Source organism: Myxine glutinosa, chromosome 14, assembly GCF_964187855.1.
Source record: "Myxine glutinosa chromosome 14, kmMyxGlut1.1, whole genome shotgun sequence".
In the NCBI taxonomy this organism is placed as follows: domain Eukaryota; kingdom Metazoa; phylum Chordata; class Myxini; order Myxiniformes; family Myxinidae; genus Myxine; species Myxine glutinosa.
Genome location: NC_136274.1, coordinates 19,405,435 through 19,431,461, shown reverse-complemented (window position 1 = coordinate 19,431,461; position 26,027 = coordinate 19,405,435). Strand labels below are relative to the sequence as shown.

Here is a 26,027-nt window from a genome sequence, read left to right as displayed (position 1 = left end):
TCGCCCTTCTCCTCTGTTTCCACACAACTCGCGGATTTCCTAATCCTTTGCGACTTGTTGCCTTTAATTTGCTCGTCTCAGCAGCGTTTGTGAATCAATTAAAAAAAAGAAGGCTTTTGCCAGTCAGAACCGGTGCATTTGAAGGAGTAAAATGCATGGATGAATTCCGTTACAGGGAAGGAATTAATGAAAGGTATTCAGGAGCAAATTGCAATAATTGCCTAAGCTGTGCTTTGGTTGCCCTCTTGGCCTCAGCCTAATTGTCGCCGTGCACAGTGGAAGGAGTTTTTATCCCAAAACGGAAATTGTTCTTTCTGAATATTCCAACCTTTAACAATTTTATTTTTTTCAGGGACTCAAACCGATGGATTCCAATGGCTTGGCCGACCCTTACGTGAAGCTGCACCTACTTCCTGGAGCCAGCAAGGTGAGTAGCGGTTCAGGTGGTTGTACAACCGGGCGGGGTCGTCATGTGTGTAGGTATTTGGTATGCGAGCCGTATCATCCATGATGTGACATTTCGGTGGATTTGTCCTGGCTGAACGGGACCCGTTGAGCAGAGCCATGGGCTTACCTCTTGTAACCTGGGTAAAGGAGCTTGCTGGACTTCACTGTGAAATCCATGAGGAATTGGCCATAAACATGCACAATGCTTTGGTTGTTTCTCATCATATTTTACTGCGGATTCGTTTTTGAGGGAAACGAACCGTAAGCTATTCTCCGAGCATGAAGGTTTTGCTTTTCTTTTCTTTTTCTCTCGACGTTCTTTGTTTTTCCGTAGTGGTGGAATTTTTTTTCTGATCTTGCATGTTTGATTTTGAAACGTGTTTGGGAGGCCTGCAAACAAATGCTTGCATGCTGATAAAACTAAATTGTGGTTAAATGGATGAATAACAACAGAAAACAAATACTAACAAGAAAGAGCAATCAGACCCTCACCAGAACGTTTGTGTGGTGTATTCTGTGTGGTGTTTTCTGTGTGGTGTTTTTTAGCTGCTGTGTTTATGGGGTTTATTGATGACATAGATCTATGTCCAATCCAATATGGCTGCCAAACCACATGACTGATGACGTCATCAATTTAATTCTCCCATACAACTTTTGTTTATGATTATGTTTATGATGATTGGAAAGCTCTTGGTGAACGTCATCTCGGGATATGCTCCGCAGGTTGGTCGGAGCGATGAAGAGAAGGATAAGTTCTGGTGTGCGATAGAGAAGCTGATGGAAAACGTGAAAGATGAGGAAGTTGTTGTGGTAGGAGGAGACCTAAATGGACATGTAGGAAGGAGTATGGATGGTTTTGACGGAGTTCATGGGGGTTACGGATATGGTGTAAGAAATGGAGAAGGTGAAAGGATTTTGGAGTTTGCTGATGGAGCTGATTTGTTAATTTGTAATACTCAGTTCCAGAAAGAGGATAATAAGCTTGTTACATACACGTCAGGTGGGTCGACGACAACTGTTGGCTACCTGATGGTGCGTAGGCGAGATAGGGGGCACCTCCGAGACACAAAGGTGATCCTGGGGGAGGAGGCTGTTTCACAGCACCACTTGGTTGTCTGCGACGTAAGGGTGATAGGTGCGAGGAGAGCTCGGCGGGTGAAGTACCAACCGAGAATGAAGGTGTGGAGGTTGAAAGAGGGGACAGTAAGGGAGGCATTAAAAGAGAGGCTGAGTAGGGTCGAGGATGATGTGGTTGAGCTTGAAAGTGGTTGGATGTCAATGAAAGCTAGTCTGTTGGGAGCCGTTGGTGAGGTATGTGGATGGACAAAAGGACCACCGAGGCACTCGGAAACATGGTGGTAGGATGATGAAGTTGGAAAGAGGATTGACGAGAAGAGGAAGAAGTTCAAGGAGTGGCAGAAGGCGAAGGGTACGGGAGCAGAAACAGCAGAGCATGAAAGTTATAAGGCAGCCAGGAAGGCTGCAAAGAAAGAGGTAGCAAAGGCGCAGGAGGCAAGAAGGAAAATGTTCGGAGAACGCTTGGATTCGGAAGAGGGTCAGAGAGCGGTATTCAGGATTGCAAAGCAGATAGCGAAAGAGAGGTATGATGTGATGGGGGTGAGCTGCTTGAAGGATGAAGTGGGACAAATCGTTGTCGACCCAGATGGAATTTAAGGAAGATGGAAAAGATATATGGAAATGCTGTTGAATACAGAGAATGAATGGGATGGCAACATAGAGAGTAACCCAGTTTTAGGACTGGCAGAGAAGATAACTGAGAAGGAAGTTGAGGAAGCGATAAAAGCAATGAAGGGTAGAAAAGCGGGAGGGCCGACGGGAGTTGTGGGAGATATGTTGAAGGCAGCAGGAAGTTGGGGTGTGAAGAGAATGACAGAGATCTGTAATCTGGTGGTGAAAGAAGGCCGCATTCCAGTGGATTGGGAACTGAGTACCCTCGTCCCTCTATACAAGGGGAAAGGTGACCCTCTGGAGTGTGGCTCGTACCGAGCGATAAAGTTATTGGAGCATGGAATGAAGGTATTGGAAAGGGTGTTGGAGAGGAGGATAAGGAAGAAAGTGAAGATCGACGAAATGCAGTTTGGATTTATGCCAGGAAGAGGAACGACAGACGCACTTTTCATTGTGAGGCAGTTGCAGGAGAAGTACATGGAGAAGAGGAAGAAGTTGTTTCTTGGGTTTGTTGATCTGGAGAAAGCATTCGATCGGGTTCCACGCAAAGTATTGACATGGGCATTGAGGAAGTTAGGAGTGGAGGAATGGTTGATCAGAGTAGTGATGGCAATGTACAAAAGAGCGCGCACAGCTGTAAGGACGAAGGACGGGAACAGTGGTGAGTTTGAGGTGAAGGTGGGAGTGCATCAGGGGTCGGTACTAAGTCCACTACTATTTGTAGCTGTGATGGAGGTGTTGGCTCAGAACGTAAAGGAGGGTTTACCGTGGGAGTTGTTGTATGCAGATGATCTGGTGTTGATTGCGGAAAGTATGGATGGACTGAAGGAAAAGATGAACACGTGGAAGGAATGTATGGAGACAAAAGGTCTGAAGGTGAATATCGGAAAGACGAAGGTGATGGCAAGTGGTAAAGCATGTGGTGAGGTGGAAAGAACTGGGAAGTGGCCCTGTGCTGTGTGTAGGAAGGGTGTCGGAGTGAACTCCATTCAGTGTACAATGTGCGCTGAGTGGGTTCATCAAAAATGTAGTGGTCCGAGAGGGTCATTAACCAGTGTGGCAGCTACATTCAAATGTAAGGTGTGCACAGAGGGAGCTGCAGATGGAGGAAATGTTGAGTTGGATCTTGGAGACGGCGTGAAGCTGGAAGGTGTGAAAACATTTTGCTACCTCGGAGACATGCTGAATGGAGAAGGTAGATCAGACTCGGCAACGGTTGCTCGAGTGAGATGTGCATGGAAGAAGTTTCGGGAATTGAGTGGCGTGCTGATGATGAGGGGAGTGTCGTTGAAGCTGAAGGGAAAGGTGTATGCTGCATGTGTGAGAAGTGTTATGATTTATGGGAGCGAGACATGGGTAATGAACGTAGAGCAGCAACGAAGGTTGGAAAGGGTGGAAATGCGAATGGTTTGACGGATGTGCGGAGTATCGTTGAGAGAGAGGAAGACAAATGATGAATTGCGAAAGATGATGGGAATAGAGCCTGTGATTGATGCTGTGAAGAGGAACAGGTTGAGATGGTTTGGTCATGTGTTGAGGAAGGATGAAAGTGACTGGTTGAGAAGAGTGATGGAAATGAATGTAGAAGGAATTAGAAGACGGGGAAGACCGAGAAAGACTTGGCTAAAGATGGTGGAAGAAGAAATGCGGGCAAGGGGGTTAACAAGGAGAGATGCAGAAAATAGGGCAAAATGGAGAAGATTGTCATGGGGACCGCAAGGCTAACCCCCGCTCTAGCAGGGAAAATGGCCTTTAAAATGCATGTTGTGTTGTGTTGTATACAACTTTTGTGTAGATCATGCTCAAGAAACTTCAAACTGATTGGATCAAGCATCTAATTATGCAGCTAAATAAGTGTCTACTTGTCTAATTATGATGTCATAATGAAGTTACCGATGACATAATCATGGATATACGCTGTTCCCCATGGGGAGTACTTGACAATGAGGCAATCTTCTGTTTTTCCATGGAGCGGTTTGGGAGATATAGAGGTTCAAATTTTTCGGTTTTTCCAAGATGGCGCCCATACCACGTAACCTATGACGTCATAATTATCAAGAAAAATTATACATGAGGAGGTGCTTCTATAGTGAAAAATTCTTGGCAATCGGACCAATGTTTGTAGAGAAAAACATGCAAGCTTTCTGTGCAGCCAGACGGACAGACAGACGGACCCAAATGCCCTCTCTGGCAAAGGGTAAATATGCCACTAGAATCGCAAATAAATCAATTCAAAGTTCTGTCCTATAGATTCCAAAGGATGCTTTTTGGAATATATGTACGAGGATTAATTTCAACACAGTGGTAAAATATTCTGATAATATTGTAACATTATAATATTTTTTTTATTACCTCTGCCACCAAAGGTGGATGGACATTATGTTTTATGTTTTCATAAAACATATTATGTTTTCAACCTTGTTACTTGCCGGAAAAGATTCCTGCAAGTATGTTGATCTGTTCGTTTGTTACTTGCCAGAAAAGATTCCGGCAACCGAAATTCCGGCAACCGAAAAACTTTGCACCTCCATATCTCCAAAAGTGTTGAATAGAAAATATTGAGACACGGCTCATTGTAAAGAAGTCTCCATGGGGAAAAAAATATGTTAATGGTGACGTCATAGGTCACGTGGTTCGGCCGCCATCTTGGAAAAACCGAAAAATTTAGCACCTCCAAAAGTGCTGAATAGAAAAAATTGAGACATGGCTCAATGTAAAGAACTCTCCATGGGGAACAAAATATGCTAATGATGACGTCATCGGTCACGTGGTTCGGCCGCCGTCTTGGAAAAACCGAAAAACTTTGCACCTCCATATCTCCGAAAGTGCTGAATAGAAAAAATTGAGACATGGCTCATTGTAAAGAACTCTCCATGCGGAATAAAATATGTTAATGATGACGTCATAGGTCACGTGGTTCAGCCGCCATCTTGGAAAAACCGAAAAACTTAGCACCTCCATATCTCCAAAAGTGCTGAATAGAAAAAATTGAGGCATGACTCATTGTAAAGAACTCTCCATGGGGAACAAAATATGCTAATGTCATCGGTCACGTGGTTCGGCCGCCATCTTGGAAAAACCGAAAAACTTTGCACCTCCATATCTCCGAAAGTGCTGAATAGAAAAAATTGAGACATGGCTCGTTGTAAAGAACTCTCCATGCGGAATAAAATATGTTCATGATGACGTCATAGGTCACGTGGTTCAGCCGCCATCTTGGAAAAACCGAAAAACTTAGCACCTCTATATCTCCAAAAGTGCTGAATAGAAAAAATTGAGACATGGCACATTGTAAAGAACTCTCCATGGGGAACAAAATATGCTAATGATGACGTCATCGGTCACGTGGTTCGGCCGCCATCTTGGAAAAACCGGAAAAATTTGCACCTCTATATCTCCAAAAGTGCTGAATAGAAAAAATTGAGACATGGCTCATTGTAAAGAACTCTCCATGGGGAACAAAATAGGCTAATGATGACGTGATCAGTCACGTGGTTCGGCCGCCATATTTGTCCTAAATGTCCGATAAAAAAGTAAATTCCGGCAAGTCCTCGGTCTCTGACCGATTTTTCATCTGTTTGCCCGTTTGTTTGTTTGTGAACAAGATATCTCAAAAGGTTGTTGACAGATTCGGACGAAATTTGGCAGAGATGTAGCGTATGTGACAAGGACGAAATAATTCGATTTTGGGCAAGATCGGGATTCGGATCCAGCTACGATAATTTTTAAGTGATTCTTCACCATTGGGAGATAAGGCCAAAAACGATATATAGCAGGATATCTCAAAAAGTTATGGATGGATTTGGACGAAACTTGGCGGATCGGTTGTGTGTTTGACAAGGACGAATCGATTCAATTTTGGTGAAGATCCGAATATGGATTCGGATATGAGAATTATTTAATTTTTAAGTGATGTTTCACCAATCGGGAGATAGGGCCAAAAACGATACACAGCAGGATATCTCAAAAAGTTATAGATGGATTTGGGTGAAACTTGGTGGACCGGTTGGGTGTCTAACAAGGACATAGATATTCGATTTTGGTGAAGATCTGAATATGGATTCGGATATGAGAATTATTTAATTTTTAAGTGATTCGTCACCAATCGGGAGATCGGGCCAAAAACGATACACAGCAGGATATCTCAAAATGTTATACATGGATTTGGACGAAACTTGGTGGACCGGTTGGGTGTCTAACAAGGACATAGAGATTCGATTTTGGTGAAGATCTGAATATGGATTCGGATATGAGAATTATTTAATTTTTAAGTGATTCGTCACCAATCGGGAGATCGGGCCAAAACCGCTACACAGCAGGATATCTCAAAATTTATAGATGGATTTGGACGAAACTTGGTGGACCGGTTGGGTGTCTAACAAGGACAAAGAGATTCGATTTTGGTGAAGATCTGAATATGGATTCGGATATGAGAATTATTTTATTTTTTAAGTGATTGTTCACCATTGGGAGATAGGGCCAAAAACGATACACAGCAGGATATCTAAAAAGAGTTATCGATGGATTTGGACGAAACCTGGTGGAAGGGATGGGTGTCTAACAAGGACAAAGAGATTCGATTTTGGTGAAGATCTGAATATGGATTCGGATATGAGAATTATTTAATTTTTAAGTGATTCGTCACCAATCGGGAGATAGGGCCAAAAACGATACACAGCAGGATATCTCAAAATGTTATAGATGGATTTGGACGAAACTTGGTGGACCGGTTGGGTGTCTAACAAGCACAAAGAGATTCGATTTTGGTGAAGATCTGAATATGGATTCGGATATGAGAATTATTTAATTTTTCAAGTGATTGTTCACCATTGGGAGATAGGGCCAAAAACGCTACACAGCAGGATATCTCAAAAGAGTTATAGATGGATTTGGACGAAACCTGGTGGACCGGTTGGGTGTCTGACAAGGACGAATCGATTCGATTTTGGTCAAGATCTGAATATGGATTCGGATATGAGAATTTAAAAAAAAATTTAAGTGATTCTTCACCATTGAGTGATATGACCAACCAGGTGGAGGTATGCTCTCTGCTGAGTGCCGTTGAAGTTTATTACTGTAATACTTGATATAAAATAAATGAAGCTTTTAATTAATATGAGCAATGGCCCATTTTCTGCTGAATTAATTTAACGTTTTTTTTTGTAAAGTATTTAATAGGTTATTAGACATTACATAAGGGGAAATTTAGGAATTAATTTATTGTTGGAAATCCAGAGTTTTGTGAAATCAATAGGAGCCTGGATTGTGTTGTTCAAAGGCGGATTGTAACGTACATCTCTGTTCGCCGACAAGTGGCACCAGCCCGGCAACCCTGGCACATTAATGCGGTCAATTAGCCACCTTTATTGAGTAGGTGCCGGCATTGTCACGGAGTCTGTGGAAACGGGAGCCCATCCCACGTCCATGCCCGTGACGCCTACCTGCCTACGGATCCCGGTGAGCGGCCTCCTCGGTCCTCATTATTTGATTGAGAGACAAAAAGGCTTTTGCAGCAGGTGGTTTGATGTGAATCGGAGGTGAAAAGCATCCCTCCGTTTCCCATCAAAAGCCATTGCCAATTTAAACGTTGCACCTGCGTGTGTCAATTCCTGTCGATAAAACCTGAATGTGTGATACTTCAAAAAGCTTTTGATTGCCACACGCGTGAGATCGCTAAAAACAAACATGGACGGCATTTTGTTTGCCTGATTTGCTTGTTTTTTCGATTCCATGTCTGTGCTGCACATAATTAGCTGTGAAGGTGCATTGAATATACATTTGAATAATGAAATCTTAAATAACGGTTTAATAATCTTTTTTGTTGAACAATGAGACTTTCTGCGATGAAATGTTCAATGCAAAAAGTTCAAAGCTGCTTCGGGTGAACAAGTATCAATTTTGATTTTTCTTTAGTATTAAAATACAGTACTTTACTTCTTGGGTGTCAAAGGGCAGTTAAATTGTTGAGTTAATACGTTCAAGTGCCAGAGATGAACACATTTGTTTGTGAATGATTTTCTTTTCAGATATAAATAGGGCAATTTACTTAGATTTTTGTTAAAGGCCAATGCATTCAATTCAGACGTAATTTTTCCATGTTACCTGGAAACAGCAAAAGACCATGTTGAAGGAGCCGGGGCTCCCACGTCGATCGGAAGAATGGACGCGACAAAAAGCTAGAATTCATCTGAGTTGCTTTAATGAAATCAAACACTCAGGCACTCTGAAAAACCGTTTATCAGTCAGCAATATATATCTATTCCGCCAGGGGGTTTGCCCAGGCCCGGCGCCAGGGGGCGTGGCCCAGCGTCCTGGCTGCGGCCTGGCAAGTTGAGGGCGAGCCTGGGCGTCCTGGACGAGCCCGGCATGGTGATCGCTCCGCGTCCTTGATAGGTGCAAGGCGATTGTGAAAACTCAGCGGCAGCCGCTACACACGTCCCCCCAGAATCGACTTGCACCGGCAGGGTCAATTTGAGGGGGGTCCTGATGACCCGGCCGAAGCGACCCCTGGCGGGTCGTGGGAGGGGGTCCGGTGAGGTGGTGGGCGGTCGAGTGGGGGGCACCGTGGACGGGGGACGGCCTCGCCGCGGCGGAAGGGCCACCCGTGGTGGGTGGTCGACGTCCACGTGCGCCGGCTTGAGGCGGTCCACAGCAATCCGGTCCGACCTGCCGCCGATGTCGATGACGAACGACTTGTCGTCCCGTCGCAGCACCCGGAAGGGCCCGTCGTACGGCGGCTGGAGTGGCCACCGATGTGCGTCGTGACGCACAAAAACATACTCCGCTGTGCGGAGTGCTGGGGGGACGTAGGACTGGGGGTCACCGTGGTGGGATGTTGGCACGGGGGCAAACCGTCGGGCGGCCTCCTGGAGGTCCGAGCGCTGGTGAGCTGCGGACCAGGGACTGGTAGCGTCGGGCACAAATTCGCCCGGGACGCGTAGCACCTGGCCATAGACAAGCTCGGCGGTGGATGCCTGGAGGTCCTCCTTGGGGGCCGTGCGAAGGCCCAAAAGGACCCACGGCAGCCGGTCGGCCCACCCGACGTCTTGAAGGCCGGCCATGAGCGCGGCCTTCATGGAGCGGTGGAATCGCTCGCACAACCCGTTTGCTTGGGGGTGGTAGGCCGTAGTACGGTGGAGCTTGATCCCCAGGTTGCGGGCGACCACGCCCCACAGCTCGGAGGTGAACTGTGGACCGCGGTCTGACGAGATGTCCGCCGGTGCGCCGAAGCGGGCGACCCAGGTGGCGATGAAAGCCTGCGCCACGTCGGCGGTGGTGGTGGAGACGAGGGGAACGGCCTCCGGCCACCTCGTGGTCCTGTCCACCATGGTGAGCAGGTGTGTGAACCCCCGTGACGGGGGGAGGGGGCCCACCAGATCCACGTTGACGTGGTCGAAACGTCGTTCGGGCACGGTGAAAGGTGCCAGCGGGGCCTGGGTGTGTCGGTGGACCTTGGCCCGTTGGCAGGCCGTGCAGGCGCTGGTCCAATCGCGGACGTCCCGACGAAGGCCGTGCCAGACGAAACGCGCCGACACCAGCTTCTGGGAAGCTTTCCGGCCCGGGTGGGAAAGGCCGTGGAGGGAGGCGAAGATGCGGCGTTGCCAGGCGACGGGCACGATGGGGCGAGGCTGGCCTTGGGAGACGTCGCAGAGCAGGACAGTGTCCGCGCAGGGGATGTCGGCCAGGCGGAGGCCCGTGTCCGCCGCCCGGAGGGCTTGCACCGTGGTGTCGGTGGTTTGGTCCGCCGCCATAAGCGCAAAATCCACGCCCAGGTGGACCGCGTTCGCGCTGGCCCGGGAAAGACAGTCGGCCACGGCGTTGTTTTTGCCGGCGACGTGCCGGATGTCCGTGGTAAACTCCGACACGGCGGAGAGGTGGCGCTGTTGGCGGGCCGACCATGGCTCCGTGACCTTGGCCATGGCGTAAACCAACGGCTTGTGGTCGACGAACGCCGTGAAAGGTCGGCCCTCCAGGAGGTGGCGGAAATGGCGGACGGCCAGGTGTAGACCGAGGAGCTCCGGTCAAACGTGCTGTATTTGAGCTCGTTCGGCCGGAGCTGCCGGCTGAAAAAAGCGAGTGGCTGCCAAACCCCGTTCACCCATTGCTCATGTACGGCGCCCACCGCGTAGTCGGAGGCATCCGTGGTGAGGGCGATGGGAGCGTTGAGCACCGGGTGAGCGAGCAGTGTTGCGTCGGCGAGGGCCCGCTTTGAGCCTTGGAAGGCCGCATCCATTGCTGCGGACCAGGCGATGTCGTGCTTGGCCGGCATGCCCCGGAGGGCTTCGTAGAGGGGCCGCATGAGCTGAGCAGCGCGGGGCACGAAGCGGTGATAAAAATTCACCATTCCCAGGAATTCCTGCAGGGCCTTTATGGTGCGGGGACGCGGGAACGTGGTGATGGCCTCGACCTTGGTTGGCAGCGGCACGGCCCCGTTCTTGGTGATGTGATGGCCCAAAAAATCAACGGCCGTCGTGCCGAAGTGGCATTTGGCCGGGTTGACGATGAGGCCGTGCTCGCTGAGGCGCTCGAACAGCGTCCGGAGGTGGAGGAGGTGCTCGGCCCGGGACGTGCTGGCGACGAGGATGTCGTCCAGGTAAACGAAAAGGAACGGCAGGTCACGCAGCACGCCGTCCATCAAGCGCTGGAACGCCTGAGCCGCGTTCTTGAGACCAAACGGCATCCGCAAGAATTCGAATAAGCCAAACGGCGTGATGACTGCCGTTTTAGGGACGTCGGCCGCCCTGACAGGTACCTGGTGATATCCCCGTATGAGGTCAATTTTCGAAAAAATGACCCGTCCCGCCAGACGGGCGGAGAAGTCTTGGATATGCGGGATCGGGTACCTGTCGGGGGTGGTAGCGTCATTGAGACGGCGGTAGTCGCCACACGGGCGCCATCCACCCCCCGGCTTTGGCACGATGTGCAGTGGCGAGGCCCACGCGCTATCGGAGCGCCGCACGATGCCGAGGTGCTCCAACGCGTCGAATTCGGCCTTCGCTACGGCGAGCTTGGCTGGGTCGAGGCGGCGGGCCCTGGCGTAGACCGGCGGGCCCGTGGTTGGTATGTGGTGCTCGATCCCATGCCGTACTGCGACGGCCGAAAACGTCGGCCGCGTGAGGGCCGGGAACTCCGTGAGCAGGCGAGCAAACTCGTTCGCCGCCGGGACGGCGCATGCCAGCTCGGTCGGCGCGGAGCTGCTCAATGTGCATACCAGGGAGCTGAAGGTTTCAGCGTTGATTAAACGACGCCGTTGGACGTCCACCAGCAGTCCGTGTGCGCAGAGGAAGTCGGCGCCTAGCAGAGCCACGGGCACGTTGGCGGTTACAAACGTCCAAGCAAAGCGTTGGCCGCCGAAGCAGAGGGTGACGTTGCGCGGGCCGAAGGTGCGGATAGTCGATCCGTTGGCCGCAACTAAGGAGGGGCCGCAAACCGCGGATTGCCTGTCCTGGTCAGAGGCGGGTATGACGCTCAGTTGGGCGCCGGTGTCGCACAGGAAGCGCCGTCCGGACGCTTTATCCGTGATGAACAGTAAGTTGCCCGTGTGGCCGGCGATCATGGCTGGTAATGAACGCCGGCCCGGCCGTTTCCCGGCCTGCCGAAGGTGCACGGGGGTCGGCATGTCCGGGCCTTCTGTCCGAACCTGGCATGATAGTAACACCACGCTTGGTCAGGTGGAGGCCTCGGTCGTCGTGCCGGAGGTGGTCGGCTCGGTAGAGCGGCCGCCAATGGCGTCGGCAGTTCGGCCGTCGACCGTGCCGGGTGCTCGGGCGCCCTGGGTGTTGCGTCGGACGGCGGTGCGTCCCATGTCGCCGCTACGATGCGCTGTCCTGCAGCGGAGATCTTGTCGGCTTCTCTGGCAAGGGCCCGGGGATCTGTGATCGTCGTGCTTGCCAGGGCGAGGCGTACCGGGTTAGGCAGCTGACGGAAGAACAGCTCCTGGAACAGGAATGCCGGAGAGTGCTCGCCGAGCAGTGAAAGCATGTAGTCCATGCGCTCGGAAGGGCGCGTGTCGCCGAGCTCAGGCAGATCGAGCAGGCGCCGTGCGCGTTCCGCCGATGGGAGGGCGAAAGCATCGAGGAGCAGCTTCTTAATCGCGCCGTATTTGTCAGCGGCTGGCGGGCTTTCGAGGAGGCTCAGGGCGCGGGCCGCGGTAACTGACCCGAGCGCAGCTACCACATGGTGGAAGCGGGTGTCGTCGGCCGTGATGCCTCGCAGGGCGAACAGGGACTCCGCCTGTGCGAACCAAACCGCCGCGTGAGCCTCCCAGAAGGTAGGCAGTTTAAGGGCGACTGCCGTGTCCATGTCGATAGGTCACCAATGAAGGAGCCGGGGCTCCCACGTCGATCGGAAGAATGGACGCGACAAAAAGCTAGAATTCATCTGAGTTGCTTTAATGAAATCAAACACTCAGGCACTCTGAAAAACCGTTTATCAGTCAGCAATATATATCTATTCCGCCAGGGGGTTTGCCCAGGCCCGGCGCCAGGGGGCGTGGCCCAGCGTCCTGGCTGCGGCCTGGCAAGTTGAGCGCGAGCCTGGGCGTCCTGGACGAGCCCGGCATGGTGATCGCTCCGCATCCTTGATAGGTGCAAGGCGATTGTGAAAACTCAGCGGCAGCCGCTACAATGTCACATTTCCTCGCCGACAAATGACTTAAATAATCATTGAAAAGACACATACACACAGACACACACACACACGCGCACACACAGACACACACGCGCACACACAGACACAAACACACGCACACACATACACACACGCACACACATACACACACGCAGACACACGCACATGCACACATACGCACATGCACACATACACACACAAACACACACACACACACACAGAGACACACGCACACGTTCTGTAATACATATTAAGTTCTGAATCAAAAACGAAGGTTCTCTAATATTAACATTGAAATAAAGAATTGTGGAGACCAAATAGTTTTGTCACTTTCAACAATTTTCTGGAAGAAATGGTGAATTATTTGAAAAAAGTGTAAGGGTGCCAATATTTTTGGCCACGACTGTGTGTGTGTGTATATATATATATAGACTTGGCATTTAATATGGAATATATTTTTTTTCTTGACTTGGGTTTACTTTCTTAACTCAGTATATCAATCTGGTGAGTTTATTTTACACTTTGGTGATTTATTTGTTAAAAGAACCATGTCACTGATTGTCTGTCGCAGCAAGAAGTCAACAACAGGATTATATCACAGGTGGCGTGGCAAAATGTACGGACAGGTGCATTTGTTGATTGGCTTCACAGTCGGGGATACAAGGGTTGTTGCGTTTTGTATTAGTGGAAAACAACTGCTGCTCATCTCCAAAAGTTATTGCCGCTTCCTCTGGAGATGGTCCGTCAACTCGACAATGCTGTTTGTCATGGAGTGGTGGCTTTACGAAATTACGGCATGAAACAGTGTGCTATTGCTCGGCAGTATGGCATCACTCAAGGTCAGGTGTCAAAGATCCTGAAACGAAATGCTCAGAGGGGTGTCCCTACTCCAATACCGAGGCCAGGACGTCCCCGCAGAACAACAAGGAGGGATGATCGCCAGCTGCACCGGTTAGTCCGCAATGGCCGTATCAAGTCAGCTAATCGGCTTAGGGCTGAGTGGCAGCAACTGACAAATGTGCCTGTATCCAGAAGGCTAGTCAACCAACGACTGGTTCAAGCAGGCTATCGTGCCAGGCGTCCCCTGAGAAAGCCACGCCTGACCAAACAACACCGCCAGTGCCGATTGCAGTGGACCAGAGAGCACCGTCAATGGCAGCCAGGACACTGGAATCAGGTGATCTTCAGTGTCGAGTCTAGATTTCTGGTCTATCGTCAAGATGGCCGCGTCCGAGTGCACAGACAAGTGCATGAAGCCTACAACAAAGATTGTATAGTGCCAAGAGTCCAAGTTGGAGGTGGTGGGGTGACCGTTTGGGCTGCTTTTCATGCAGGGGGCAAAACTGACCTGGTTGTTCTGAATGGAAACCTGAACCAGTTCAAGTACAGGGCCATTCTGGAAGAAACATTGCTTCCATTTGCTCGTGCAGCCTTTTGAGGAAACTTTGTCTTCCAAGATGACAATGCACGGCCTCATCATGCTCGCATGATCCAACACTTTCTTGCTGACCGTGGTGTAGAGCATATGGAGTGGCCTGCCATGTCCCCGGATATGAATCCGATAGAGAACTTGTGGGCAGAATTAACGCGTCAAATCGACCACTTGGACCAGCAGCCGACCTCTGTGCGTGAATTGCAGCAGGCTATTGTCACTGCATGGCAAGCGATTCCTGTCCAAACCTTGGCAAATCTCGTGAACAGCATGCCTCAACGTGTACGTGCTCTCCTGAATGCTCGTGGGGGTTACACGAAGTACTGAACTGTAATTTTACTGTCCGTAATCCCAGCCATAATTTAACTTTTGTTTTTGTTCAAAAAAAATTTTGGCTAATGTGCAAAATAAAGAGATACTTCTGGAAAACGTACAGAAGTTTAACACAGTACTGTCCATGAATTAAGTTCGATATCAGTTTACATCACTTTCAAGGATCAATTTGTTTGTTTCGAAATGTCAAATGTGGTTTTTGTCTCTTTTAAAGGTCACATTAACAAAATCTAGAATAATTTCAACATAATTCCAATGAACTTTTGGTTCTAAGACATCTTGAAAAGTAAGTTCACCCCCACAAAAAAAATATTCCATATTAAATGCCAAGTCTGTATATATATATATATATATATATATATATATATATATATATATATATATATATATATATATATGTATAATATATACATAATATTATGTACAATGCTCTGTGGGTATGAGCTGCATTGCTTTATTCCAGTTGATCCTTGTGTTCTCTCTGTAATTTGATTATTTCATGAGTAATGCATGTAGTTTTTATTTGTCTTTCACTGTTCTAAGATCACCATTCCTCTATGTCTATCGATTCTACTTGAGCTCTTTCCCTGTAGTTGAAGATCTCCCCCCTTACTGTAATTCTCATGTACACAGCCCATGGTGGTGGCTCTCTCTGTTGTGGTGTTTCTGGAAGTTTACTCCACATTTCTCTCTGTTCTCGTATTTTATCCATATTGATCATTTCTACCACTTTGTTATCAGACATAATTTTGTTTACATCATTTGTATTTTCTGCTATTAAGTTATTTTGGTCTTTCTTTGTACATTATATGGTTGCAGGTAGTTTAAAATAAAAAAATGTATGTGTCCACAACCATCCTTGACCATGTTGTGGAATGTCGGCCAAACCTCTAACTTTTTCCTCCCTTACTTTTTCACCTTTATTCGCTTTTATTAGTTTTATCTGCAACCGCTTGAGCAATTGACCCAAAGCCTTCAGCAAATGAGCATCTACCCATGGATACATTTTCAACAAAGTTCCGTGATGATTGGATGGAAAATGCGGCCAGCGTACGAAAAAGTCTGCTTATTTTGTAGGCATGGGTTGCAGGGTGTTTTACGTATCGGGAATAAATGGCCTCGACCCCACTCCGCTCGGACTCAGTTGAAGTACAGTGTATTCAGAATGACTTCCATATGTTGGATTTGGAGGCCCATATGTTGGATTTGGAGGCCCATATGTTGGATTTGGAGGCCCATATGTTGGATTTGGAGGCCCATATGTTGGATTTGGAGGATCAATAGGTTGGATTTGGAGGACCAAAAGGTTGGATTTGGAGGACCAATAGGTTGGATTTGGAGGACCAATAGGTTGGATTTGAAGGACCAATAGGTTGAATTTGGAGGACCAATAGGTTGGATTTGGAGGCCCATATGTTGGATTTGGAGGCCCATATGTTGGATTTGGAGGCCCATATGTTGGATTTGGAGGATCAATAGGTTGGATTTGGAGGACCAAAAGGTTGGATTTGGAGGACCAATAGGTTGGATTTGGAGGACCAATATGTTGGATTTGGAGGACCAATATGTTGGATTTGGAGGACCAATAGGTTGGATTTGGAGGCCCATATGTTGGATTTGGAGGACCAATAGGTTGGATTTGGAGGACCAATAGGTTGAATTTGGAAGACCAATAGGTTGGATTTGGAGGACCAATAGGTTGGATTTGGAGGCCCATATGTTGGATTTGGAGGCCCATATGTTGGATTTGGAGGCCCATATGTTGGATTTGGAGGCCCATATGTTGGATTTGGAGGACCAATAGGTTGGATTTGGAGGACCAATAGGTTGAATTTGGAGGCCCATATGTTGGATTTGGAGGCCCATATGTTGGATTTGGAGGACCAATAGGTTGGATTTGGAGGACCAATAGGTTGAATTTGGAGGACCAATAGGTTGGATTTGGAGGACCAATAGGTTGAATTTGGAGGCCCATATGTTGGATTTGGAGGCCCATATGTTGGATTTGGAGGACCAATAGGTTGGATTTGGAGGACCAATAGGTTGAATTTGGAGGACCAATAGGTTGGATTTGGAGGACCAATAGGTTGGATTTGGAGGCCCATATGTTGGATTTGGAGGATCAATAGGTTGGATTTGGAGGACCAATAGGTTGGATTTGGAGGACCAATAGGTTGGATTTGGAGGACCAATAGGAGGGATTTGGAGGACCAATAGGAGGGATTTGGAGGACCAATAGGTTGAATTTGGAGGCCCATATGTTGGATTTGGAGGACCAATAGGTTGGATTTGGAGGACCAATAGGTTGGATTTGGAGGACCACTAGGTTGGATTTGGAGGACCAATAGGTTGGATTTGGAGGACCAATAGGTTGAATTTGGAGGCCCATATGTTGGATTTGGAGGACCAATAGGTTGGATTTGGAGGACCAATAGGTTGGATTTGGAGGACCAATAGGTTGGATTTGGAGGACCAATAGGTTGAATTTGGAGGCCCATATGTTGGATTTGGAGGACCAATAGGTTGGATTTGGAGGACCATAGTTTGGATTTGGAGGACCAATAGGTTGGATTTGGAGGACCAATACGTTGGATTTGGAGGACCAATAGGTTGGATTTGGAGGACCAATAGGTTGGATTTGGAGGACCAATAGGTTGGATTTGGAGGACCAATAGGTTGAATTTGGAGGCCCATATGTTGGATTTGGAGGACCAATAGGTTGGATTTGGAGGACCAATAGGTTGGATTTGGAGGCCCATATGTTGGATTTGGAGGACCAATAGGTTGGATTTGGAGGACCAATAGGTAGGATTTGGAGGCCCATATGTTGGATTTGGAGGACCAATAGGTTGGATTTGGAGGCCCATATGTTGGACTTCCATATGTTGAATCCCTTGTGCATGGAAGAATTAAGCTTGCAGAGTGGACCATCTATGAAACACACCCACACACAAATACACACCCAACACACCTCAACTGCATTGAATTAGCCAATCCCATGGGGGAAATCTCTTGGTGGAATTAACGGAGAGAGGGAATATATACCATAAGGAATTTATTTCTCAAGCAAGCACAAGGCATCTCCCATCATACAACATTTCTGTTCTGTCATATTGCGGAAGGTTTTGTGACAGTAAGGAAATATTTTTGGTTATTAATTCAGAACACTATTTGATTTCCAGCAGGATGTCACCAGTGCTTTCACCAATTGTTGGTAGCCATGATATCGGGTGTAATGCTGTACCATTCCTCGTGTGGAGTATGTACATTGATCGATTGTGGTCCGGTTGGTCATGTTGCGGTGCCTGTCTCTGAGGCCAACTGTTAGTGTTTCGTCTTTTCTTCCACACTGCCCATCTGAGTGTTTTTCATTTCTCAGGCCGAGCTCAACTAGCCTGGTGCTGGCTTAGTCATTAGCGGTTAGGGTGCTGGCTTGGGATCCTAGGATCCTGGGTTCGAATCCCGGTCGATCGCTGAATGAATACCAGGAGGGTTGACTCAGCCTGTCATCCTTCCGAGGTCGGCAAATTGAGTCCCAGTTCACTGGTAATTGTCCCCCGTCGCACCGCGGAGCGAAAGGGGGACTATGGTTTTCCCCTCCGTCCGTGTGTGCGTCCTTCCGTGCGTGCGTGCGTGCGTGCGTGCATAAGCGAAGGACCGAATTCTAATTTGGTGTGTGGGTGCAGCCCACGTCAAAATCCAAGATGGCCACCGCCATGTATGTCTGAACCTTGTGAGCGAAATATCTTGAAAAATAAACGAACTACTAACTTCTAATCTGGTGTGTGGGTGTATCTAGGCATAAGGTAGAACGCTATTGAAAATTGGGTCGCCACGTCAAAATCCAAGATGGCCGCCTTGCGTCTTTCACTTTGTCAACTCACATCACTTCACCGACGGGGGACCTAGGCGTAACGCTTGTTCCATGTGTGTCGCAAGAGCCGACTAACAGGGTTGGCGGCAGGAAGGGCACCCGGCCATAAAACATTGCTTCAAAAAGGGGACCCAGGTGCCCGAAAAAGGCCACCCCTGCTCTGCGGGGGGAAATGGTCTCTAAAGGTGGTTCTTCTCGAGGCCTAGCTCAACTCAACGCCAATTTCTTTGCACGCTGCTTTTGTCACAAAACGCTTCGGTGTAAAGACACATTGTCTGCGCATCGTATGAGGACTGGGAAGTGTCCTTTAGTCTGTCCATGACAAGACTCTGGCTTGATGATCAAATTAGCTGATCCAGGAAACGCACTCCGTGTGATGCAGGATCCTAGTGTGCGCGTATAATTGCAGATCGATGCAGAGTCATGGCGCACACACCCTCGGTTGACCAGAGTCTTCGTAATGCCATTTCCTTCCTCTCAGAAAGCAGTCACCCATCCCACGTGCTGGCTCGATTCACAGTGCACTCGAGACACCTTGGCAATTCCTCCTTCCATTTTTAGCTCACCTGGAGAGCTTATGCGATGGAGCAGTGTCCATAGGTAAGTTAGAGGGTGAGTCGGTAAACCTTTCAGTCATTATCGCTTGAACCAAACACACGATTTGGATGAAACTTGGCCAAAAGCTTCAACTCTGATGCCTAACGAAGGTGTATTTACCGCATCAAAATCTGCGCTCATTAAGGGGGTCTATTGGGGTTGGGGGTTGGACCCCCCCCCCAAAACATAAGTATATGGTCTCTTCTCCGAAACTACACACACAATTTAGACCAAATTAGACTACAACCTTCATCACCCACGATGTACCAACGCTTGTTCACGGCATTAGAAAAATCAGGGATTTCCCCCCCAAAATAGGCATTTACTTTATTCTCCGTTGCATATTTTGTGGGGCATCCACACCTTCAGGTATTTACTTGGTTCTACCCAGTGAGCCCAGGGGGCATTGCCCCTAATTTCATTTCATAATATCACTGTGTAATTGATTATGGCCTTTGGCCAAATTCCATGGCCGAGTTTGGTGCAGAAAGGCAATTCCATTGCATGTTGATCGTGTAACGCACACAGTTCTTGGTGAACCTGTACCTTTCTGTTAAGTCAATTACATAACAGGGAGATTTACATGAATTCTGGGCATCACATGGCTCACTCCACCGTACCTTGTGTTCAAAGTACACCTGCAGAATGGAATCAAATGTAATTATTTACATTTTTACGTGCGAATGGCAGTCTCCAATATTGACAGCATCATTTGGCTTTGTAATGACGTCAGCGGTGACTCATAGGGCACCTGTAGCTTTTGGAGACATCAATAATGACAAAGATTACGATGTTGATGTAGCAAGGGCTGAATAACAGAAACTTGTATACCTGTGTATGACAAGTTATGGAATAATCGCTGTAATATAAACAGAGTGCCAGAATAAGATTTTTTTTTTGGTATACAAGATCGAGGTTCATGGAAGAGCTAACATTAATCACACAAAAACAAAAACAAATGGACACATAACACATATAATAAGGGGAGCGGGAGACAAGGTGGGGAGAGAGGGGGACGCACACAAGTACAACATTTGAGAACAGGGACATCGGGAGATCTGTGGGAGAGAGGGCTTGGGGGGAGGAAGGGTGGGGGGGGGGGGGGGAGGTGGGAGAAGTATAAAACACATGGACACATAAAACATAATAAGGGGAGCGGGAGACAAGATGGGGAGAGTGGGACGCACACAAGTACAACATTTGAGAGCAGGGAGATCTGTGGGAGAGAGAGGGCTTGGGGGAAAGAGGTGTGGGAAGGGTGGGGGGGGGGGGGGGGAGTAAAGAACATATGGACACTGCTCAGACTTCCAGGAAAGAAGTCGGAATTTCAGAAAAGTGGATCTGGGGTGAATTAGCGGGGGTAGAAAAGATCAAGGTTTTGGATGGGGGAAGGTAAGAGATGGTGGTGAACAGCTGTTTTAAAGACCTGGAGGGAGGAGTGGGATTGAAGAGAGTGAGGGTCTTTGTTCCAGAGGTGGGAGGCCTTTGGCCTTTTTTGGCAAAGCAACCCAAATCATGGACTTGACAAATTATTTTGTACACAAAGCAACCCACGTGACCTGGAAGAGATTGTCAGGTTTGTAAGTAGGCCTTGGATTGAAGCTTTGATTCATCACAGCCTCGTCACTCTTGTGGGATAAAGTTATACTGGGATTGGCTTAACCCCTCAAGCCCCAAGGGACGGACGCATGTATCCCTCACCGTTAAAGTGCCGTATCTCTGACATTTTCCCTGCAATTTTAGATTCCTTTATGTTTCTACGTTGGCAAACATTGGCACCAACACTGGGCAAGAGCTTTTGTCATTTCCATAATTTTACCGTTTTTATTGATTAGGAAATTTTGCGCCATGTGTACTCTTGAATTTCAATGAATAATCGTGATTATTATAGTCAAAGTAATAATAACATTGGACTTGCATCTGAAAATGACTCAATATGCTTGTGGTCCTCGAAGGGTTAAAGGTCATGTTTCAGGTCACTTCACCATTTTACCGTTACCATACTTTTATCGTTGTTAAATTGCTATATAGCCCAAATTGTTTATATCATCACACCTGATTTCCTTTCATTTACAAGTTTGTCTTATGTTGTTATACAAATGGCTTGTAATGTGTCACAAAAGTTTTGTATTTGTCACCTACCGTAGTGGTGGCGGAGGATCAGGTGAGGCCTATTTTGATCCTGGTGAGAATTAGGGGGGAGGCGAGGGGGGGGGAGGGAGAGCAGGAGGGGGGGTGAAGGGAGAGCAGGAGGGGGAGGGGGGGTGAAGGGAGAGCAGGAGGGGGGGTGAAGGGAGAGCAGGAGGGGGAGGGGTGGTGAAGGGAGAGCAGGAGGGGGGGTGAAGGGAGAGCAGGAGGGGGGGGAGGGAGAGCAGGAGGGGGGGGGCAGGGAGAGCAGGAGGGGGGGGGGAGGGGGAGAAACATTGGGTGAATCCCCTGATGGCATGAGCTGCAGATCAGTACTGCGACCTGCAGTAGAAGGTAATGCTGAATTGTGGATATGGCATTAAAAATGGGCTTGGTCATTAAAGGCCAAGTGTCCTTTAATTGGAACAGTAACGGACCGAGTCCTGATGTGACAATGAGCAGCCTCGTTCGAGTCCATTGTATATGGGCGGGGAAAGGTGGAGGGGTCTTCCGTCACTTCACTGATGGCTTTAATCAAAAGACAGCATGTTGTATTTCACAGACGTATTGCATGTCTATCTACGAGCGTCGATGAAGATGTGAAATGAAGTAAAACTTGAGAAAAAGGATCTTTTATAACACGTAATTGTTGTTGTCGCGGTTTGTGTGCTTCTGTCGTGTCCCTGTAAAAGATTTCCGCTGTCGTACAATAATAATTGTTACCGTTGGAACTTCTGCAAAAAAGCTCGAGTTCCCGCTTCTTCTTCCTCAATCGCAGAACCATTGGCTTTTAAAACGGGCAAGCAAATGTAATTAATGAAACAAATTGTTGTTCCAAATAAATGGATTATTAGCTTCCCATCGGTACCATTTGTATTATTGTACGACGGCAGAAACTATTTAGAATAAAGTGTTATGGATGGAGAAACTTGGCTCCTTTCATGCATCTGTGTTATAAAACAGGAGCGCCCGTCCATCCGTCCATCCGTCCATCCGTCCATCCGTCCCGAAACTATTCCCAGAGTTTTGGGGCTAGCCTCGCCAAACCTTTGGTGGAACCTTTTGTGGTCCCAGTGGGTGTCTTAAGGTCGATGTGAGGTTTCTAAAATTTCTCAATACAATTATGATTTTGACTTTCAATTTGTATGAAGTGTTTCGTATCCGCCCATTCTCATCAGCAGATTCGTCTGTATTGGTAATCATGTGAGAATGGCATCTACATTCGTTTACCTCATGCATGTTTGCAACATTGTATTTTGTTATATTAAATTATTTTATTTTATTATTATTTAATTATTATTTGTTTGGACTGACCCGCATAAAAAGCCACCCATCCAAATGACAATTCCATTGAGGATATGGGTGACCGTGCCATCATCATTGACCCGGAACTTGACACGATATTGTTGAGCCCCAGTTAATCTTGGATAAACCAGGGTGGGGTCTTTACATCGACAAAAGAGCCAATGAAAACTTATCAAAATCAGATACACTCTCATTGTAGAGGCGGACCGTCACAACCCTATCATGGTCAGAGAGGGCCTCGACCGCCCAATCAGCCAGGGTTCCAGCTGACCAAGCGGCGGTCCACCGCAACCAGCACTCGACAATCCTTCCAGAGGCCTAGAAGGACACATCAAACCCACGGGCCAAGTAGACGAGGCAGAAAAAGTCCTCGGCCTTGAACCCCAGCACGCCCAACAATACCCTCCGACCAAATACCCCACTTGACGGTACGGGTCCCTCCTTCACAAACACGAACTGGCCGCAGTTACGGGGAGCACAACACTAGGAAATGGGGTGGGGGAGGAAGGGAGGTAGTATCAGGGGAGGCACGAGGCTCCCTACCTACCTGAAGGTCGAGACCATCAGACTGGAGGAAGGGAGAGACGATCAAAAACACAGGACTAACAAGAACAATAAAGGAAAATAACATGCAGACAAGACGGAAATGGAAAATAGCGCAACACATATACAACAGGGCACACTGGGAAGAAAAGGTCTGTGATCCCCAAGAAAGGCCATTGACCATCGAAGTACCGTCGAGGCTCAAGCATGTACACAGAGGCCTACAGGCCTAATGTGTTAGGCCCACCAGAAAACCAAGATTGCGGCCACATCATTGTTTCGGTGATATAGTGGGTGGAGTCAAGAGACAGATGTGGGTGTGGTCTGACAATGGGAGTACATTTAAAAAATAGACCCCAACAACAGCAACACATTTCTTGTTGACCTGCAACATGTCGCATGTAAAAAGAGGACTAACTTTACACTGCCCATCATGGGCTTTTCTATAAACTGGGTTATAAAGCAATCCTGCTGCACCGAAACCCTTTAAGCTCTTACATGAGCCTTGCCTCTATATACATATATATATATATATCTTGGACTCAAGTCTAAAAAAAATCCTCATCAGCTCTGCCCTTTCCCTGTACCCAATATATCCCAGGCAAGTTAAAATCCCCCACAATCAATACTCTTACCTTATCATATGCCTTTCTTAATTATTCACATATCCATCTTTCCTGTTCTTTCCTCGCACCAGGGACTCCATAAAAAGAACCTTCAATTACACTTTAATCACTGTCCCAAATCGGATCCATGATATCTCCATCAATTCCCTCCTTAATGTCATGCCTCCCTTTTTCTCTTTCCCATCACATCTAGAAACCCTCACATGTAGACTTGAATTCCCGCCCTCCAGTTGGATTGCTCACGAAACCATCCCCAACTGCTCCGACCATCCAACCACATGTTCAGCCGTTCTTTATAAAAGTCCCAAGATCGTCCCCCATCCCAAACCATGAGCTTTTATATCCCGTTAATCCCCACCCCAAGCCCACCTCGTTCCAAATTTCCAGTTTTGCCGACCTGAGAGTTTTCTTCTGCATCCATCTTGGTCATCTCCGTTCATCCTCCCCTACTCCTCATTCCTCCCCACACCCATTATTTGTCCAAGTCTCCCTCTATTTTGTCCTTCAACACTACTATTGTTTCCTTTTGTTCGGTTGTATCCTGATCCATTCATGTTTTCGCTCTTCCACGAGCCTTGACTTTGTATTATTTGAAAAAAACTTGAACGGCACTCTTCGACGTCAACCAATATGCCTCTGCCCACATTATTACATCATTATACATACTTGTACCAAGTTTGAATCAGTTCTCTTCAGCCGTTCTTAATTTATGGCTGTAATACAAACCTATTACAGACTCTGACAATTGACCTCTTGACCCCCAAATCAAATCAGTTCATCCTTACATCACATCACGTTTCAATTTTTAAAATGCTGACATGGCACACACTTTACTTTACGGAAATGCAGACACAAATGTTATATTTTCGTCAAAAATCGTCGGAATTTCGCCAAATCTGTTTTGGTCGTGTGTTAATATACCTCAGCGATTGACAAATCTGAAATCAGAATTTTATTTGAGTTCAAAATGACCCCGTGAGGTCGCTCCATACTTTGCCTGCTCGTCATTTGCAGTGTGATAATTAATTACATGCCCACCTTAGAAGACTCTTCTTCTTTACGCAATAACAACTTCTAGCTTCCAGACCGTACTTCCAATCATCTTGAAATTTAGCACACATGTTACACTTCATTACCTCTACTATAATATAAAGTTTCACATCAATCAATGAAGTGGTTCAAGAGTTATAATTTTAAAAAAATATTTTCGTTTAATCATTCATTTCTGCCAAGCCACGTGACCTATTGCAAATTCCAAAAGGTAATTTTAGCAGACTGATATGCTGAACACATCTGTGAAGTTTCCCCTCGATAGAATCACAAATGAGGGGGGATCTTGGTTTTAAAAGTTTATGCTTAAAAACCTCATAACTCTGAAACCATGTGATGTATGACGTCATTCTCGCTGACGTTTTTGTTCGTCATGGATATGTGATTCTGCCTGCAAAGTTTGGCATCGATCTGTTCAGTTGTTTAGTAGAAAATTGGATTTTAGTGGTTTTTCACTCAAAACAATATGGCGTCCGAACCACGTGACCTACGACGTCATTATAATTTTATTTCTGCATCAATTTATACCGAGAAGATGCTCAAGAAATTTCATTCTGATCGGATAAAGTTTTTTACTTGTCGAATTATGACGTCATCATTCACGTATGTTATTCTGCATGGAGTTCTTTGTAATGAGACCTTTCTCAATTATTTCTGTGGAGTGGTTTTTGAGATATAGAGGTGCAATTTTTTTTGGTTTTTCCAAGATGGCGCCTGTACCATGTGACCTGTGACGTCATACTATTCACTAAAATATTCTACAGGAGGAGTCCCTCCTTTGGTGAAATTTTCATGTCAATCGGACCAACGGTTGCCGAGAAAATGAATTTTTAAAATTCAGACACACATGTACGTTCAAAGTATGTACGGAGTACATACAAAGTATGTACGGAGTACGTACAAAGTATGTACCCGAATGCTTAACCCTGCCTTTCGCTTCGTCAGCGCATGGTAATTACCAGTGAGCTGGTACTCAATTTGCCGACCAACTCAATTTACCGAAGGATGACAGGCTGAGTCAACCCCACTGGCATTAATTCAGCGATCGACCGGGTTTTGAACCCAGGATCCTAGGATCCCAAGCCAACACCCTAACCGCTAAGCCAATACCAGGCTTAATGAACTGATGAATGGAATGATGAAAAACCAAACTCACTTCCCCTCCCTAAATGAGGCTCAAAGTTTGGAGCTGGAGGTACCAATCACCTTTCCCAAGCTAACCTGTGCACTTTCTAAGATGGATTCTGGAAGCCGTGGGGGCATCAATGGCCTACTTGCAGAGTTTTTTTTTTTTGACATTTGGGGACCTTTTCGGCCCAGTGTTGCTGAATGTTCTGGATGCATCCCTACTGTCCGGAGAATCTCCACTTAGCTT

At 47.3% G+C, this 26,027-nt stretch overlaps 1 protein-coding gene across 4 annotated transcripts in view; it reads left to right on the top strand.

The window, feature by feature from the left end:
* Positions 1 to 26,027, top strand: part of LOC137439467 (double C2-like domain-containing protein alpha) — a 384,494-nt gene that overhangs the window by 266,703 nt on the left and 91,764 nt on the right. For all 4 annotated transcript variants that reach the window (XM_078768119.1, XM_068135234.2, XM_068135233.2 and 1 more), the window contains one exon: positions 353 to 427. In XM_078768119.1, the coding sequence (XP_078624245.1) occupies positions 353 to 427 (75 nt within the window). The remainder of the gene's footprint in view (positions 1 to 352; positions 428 to 26,027) is intronic.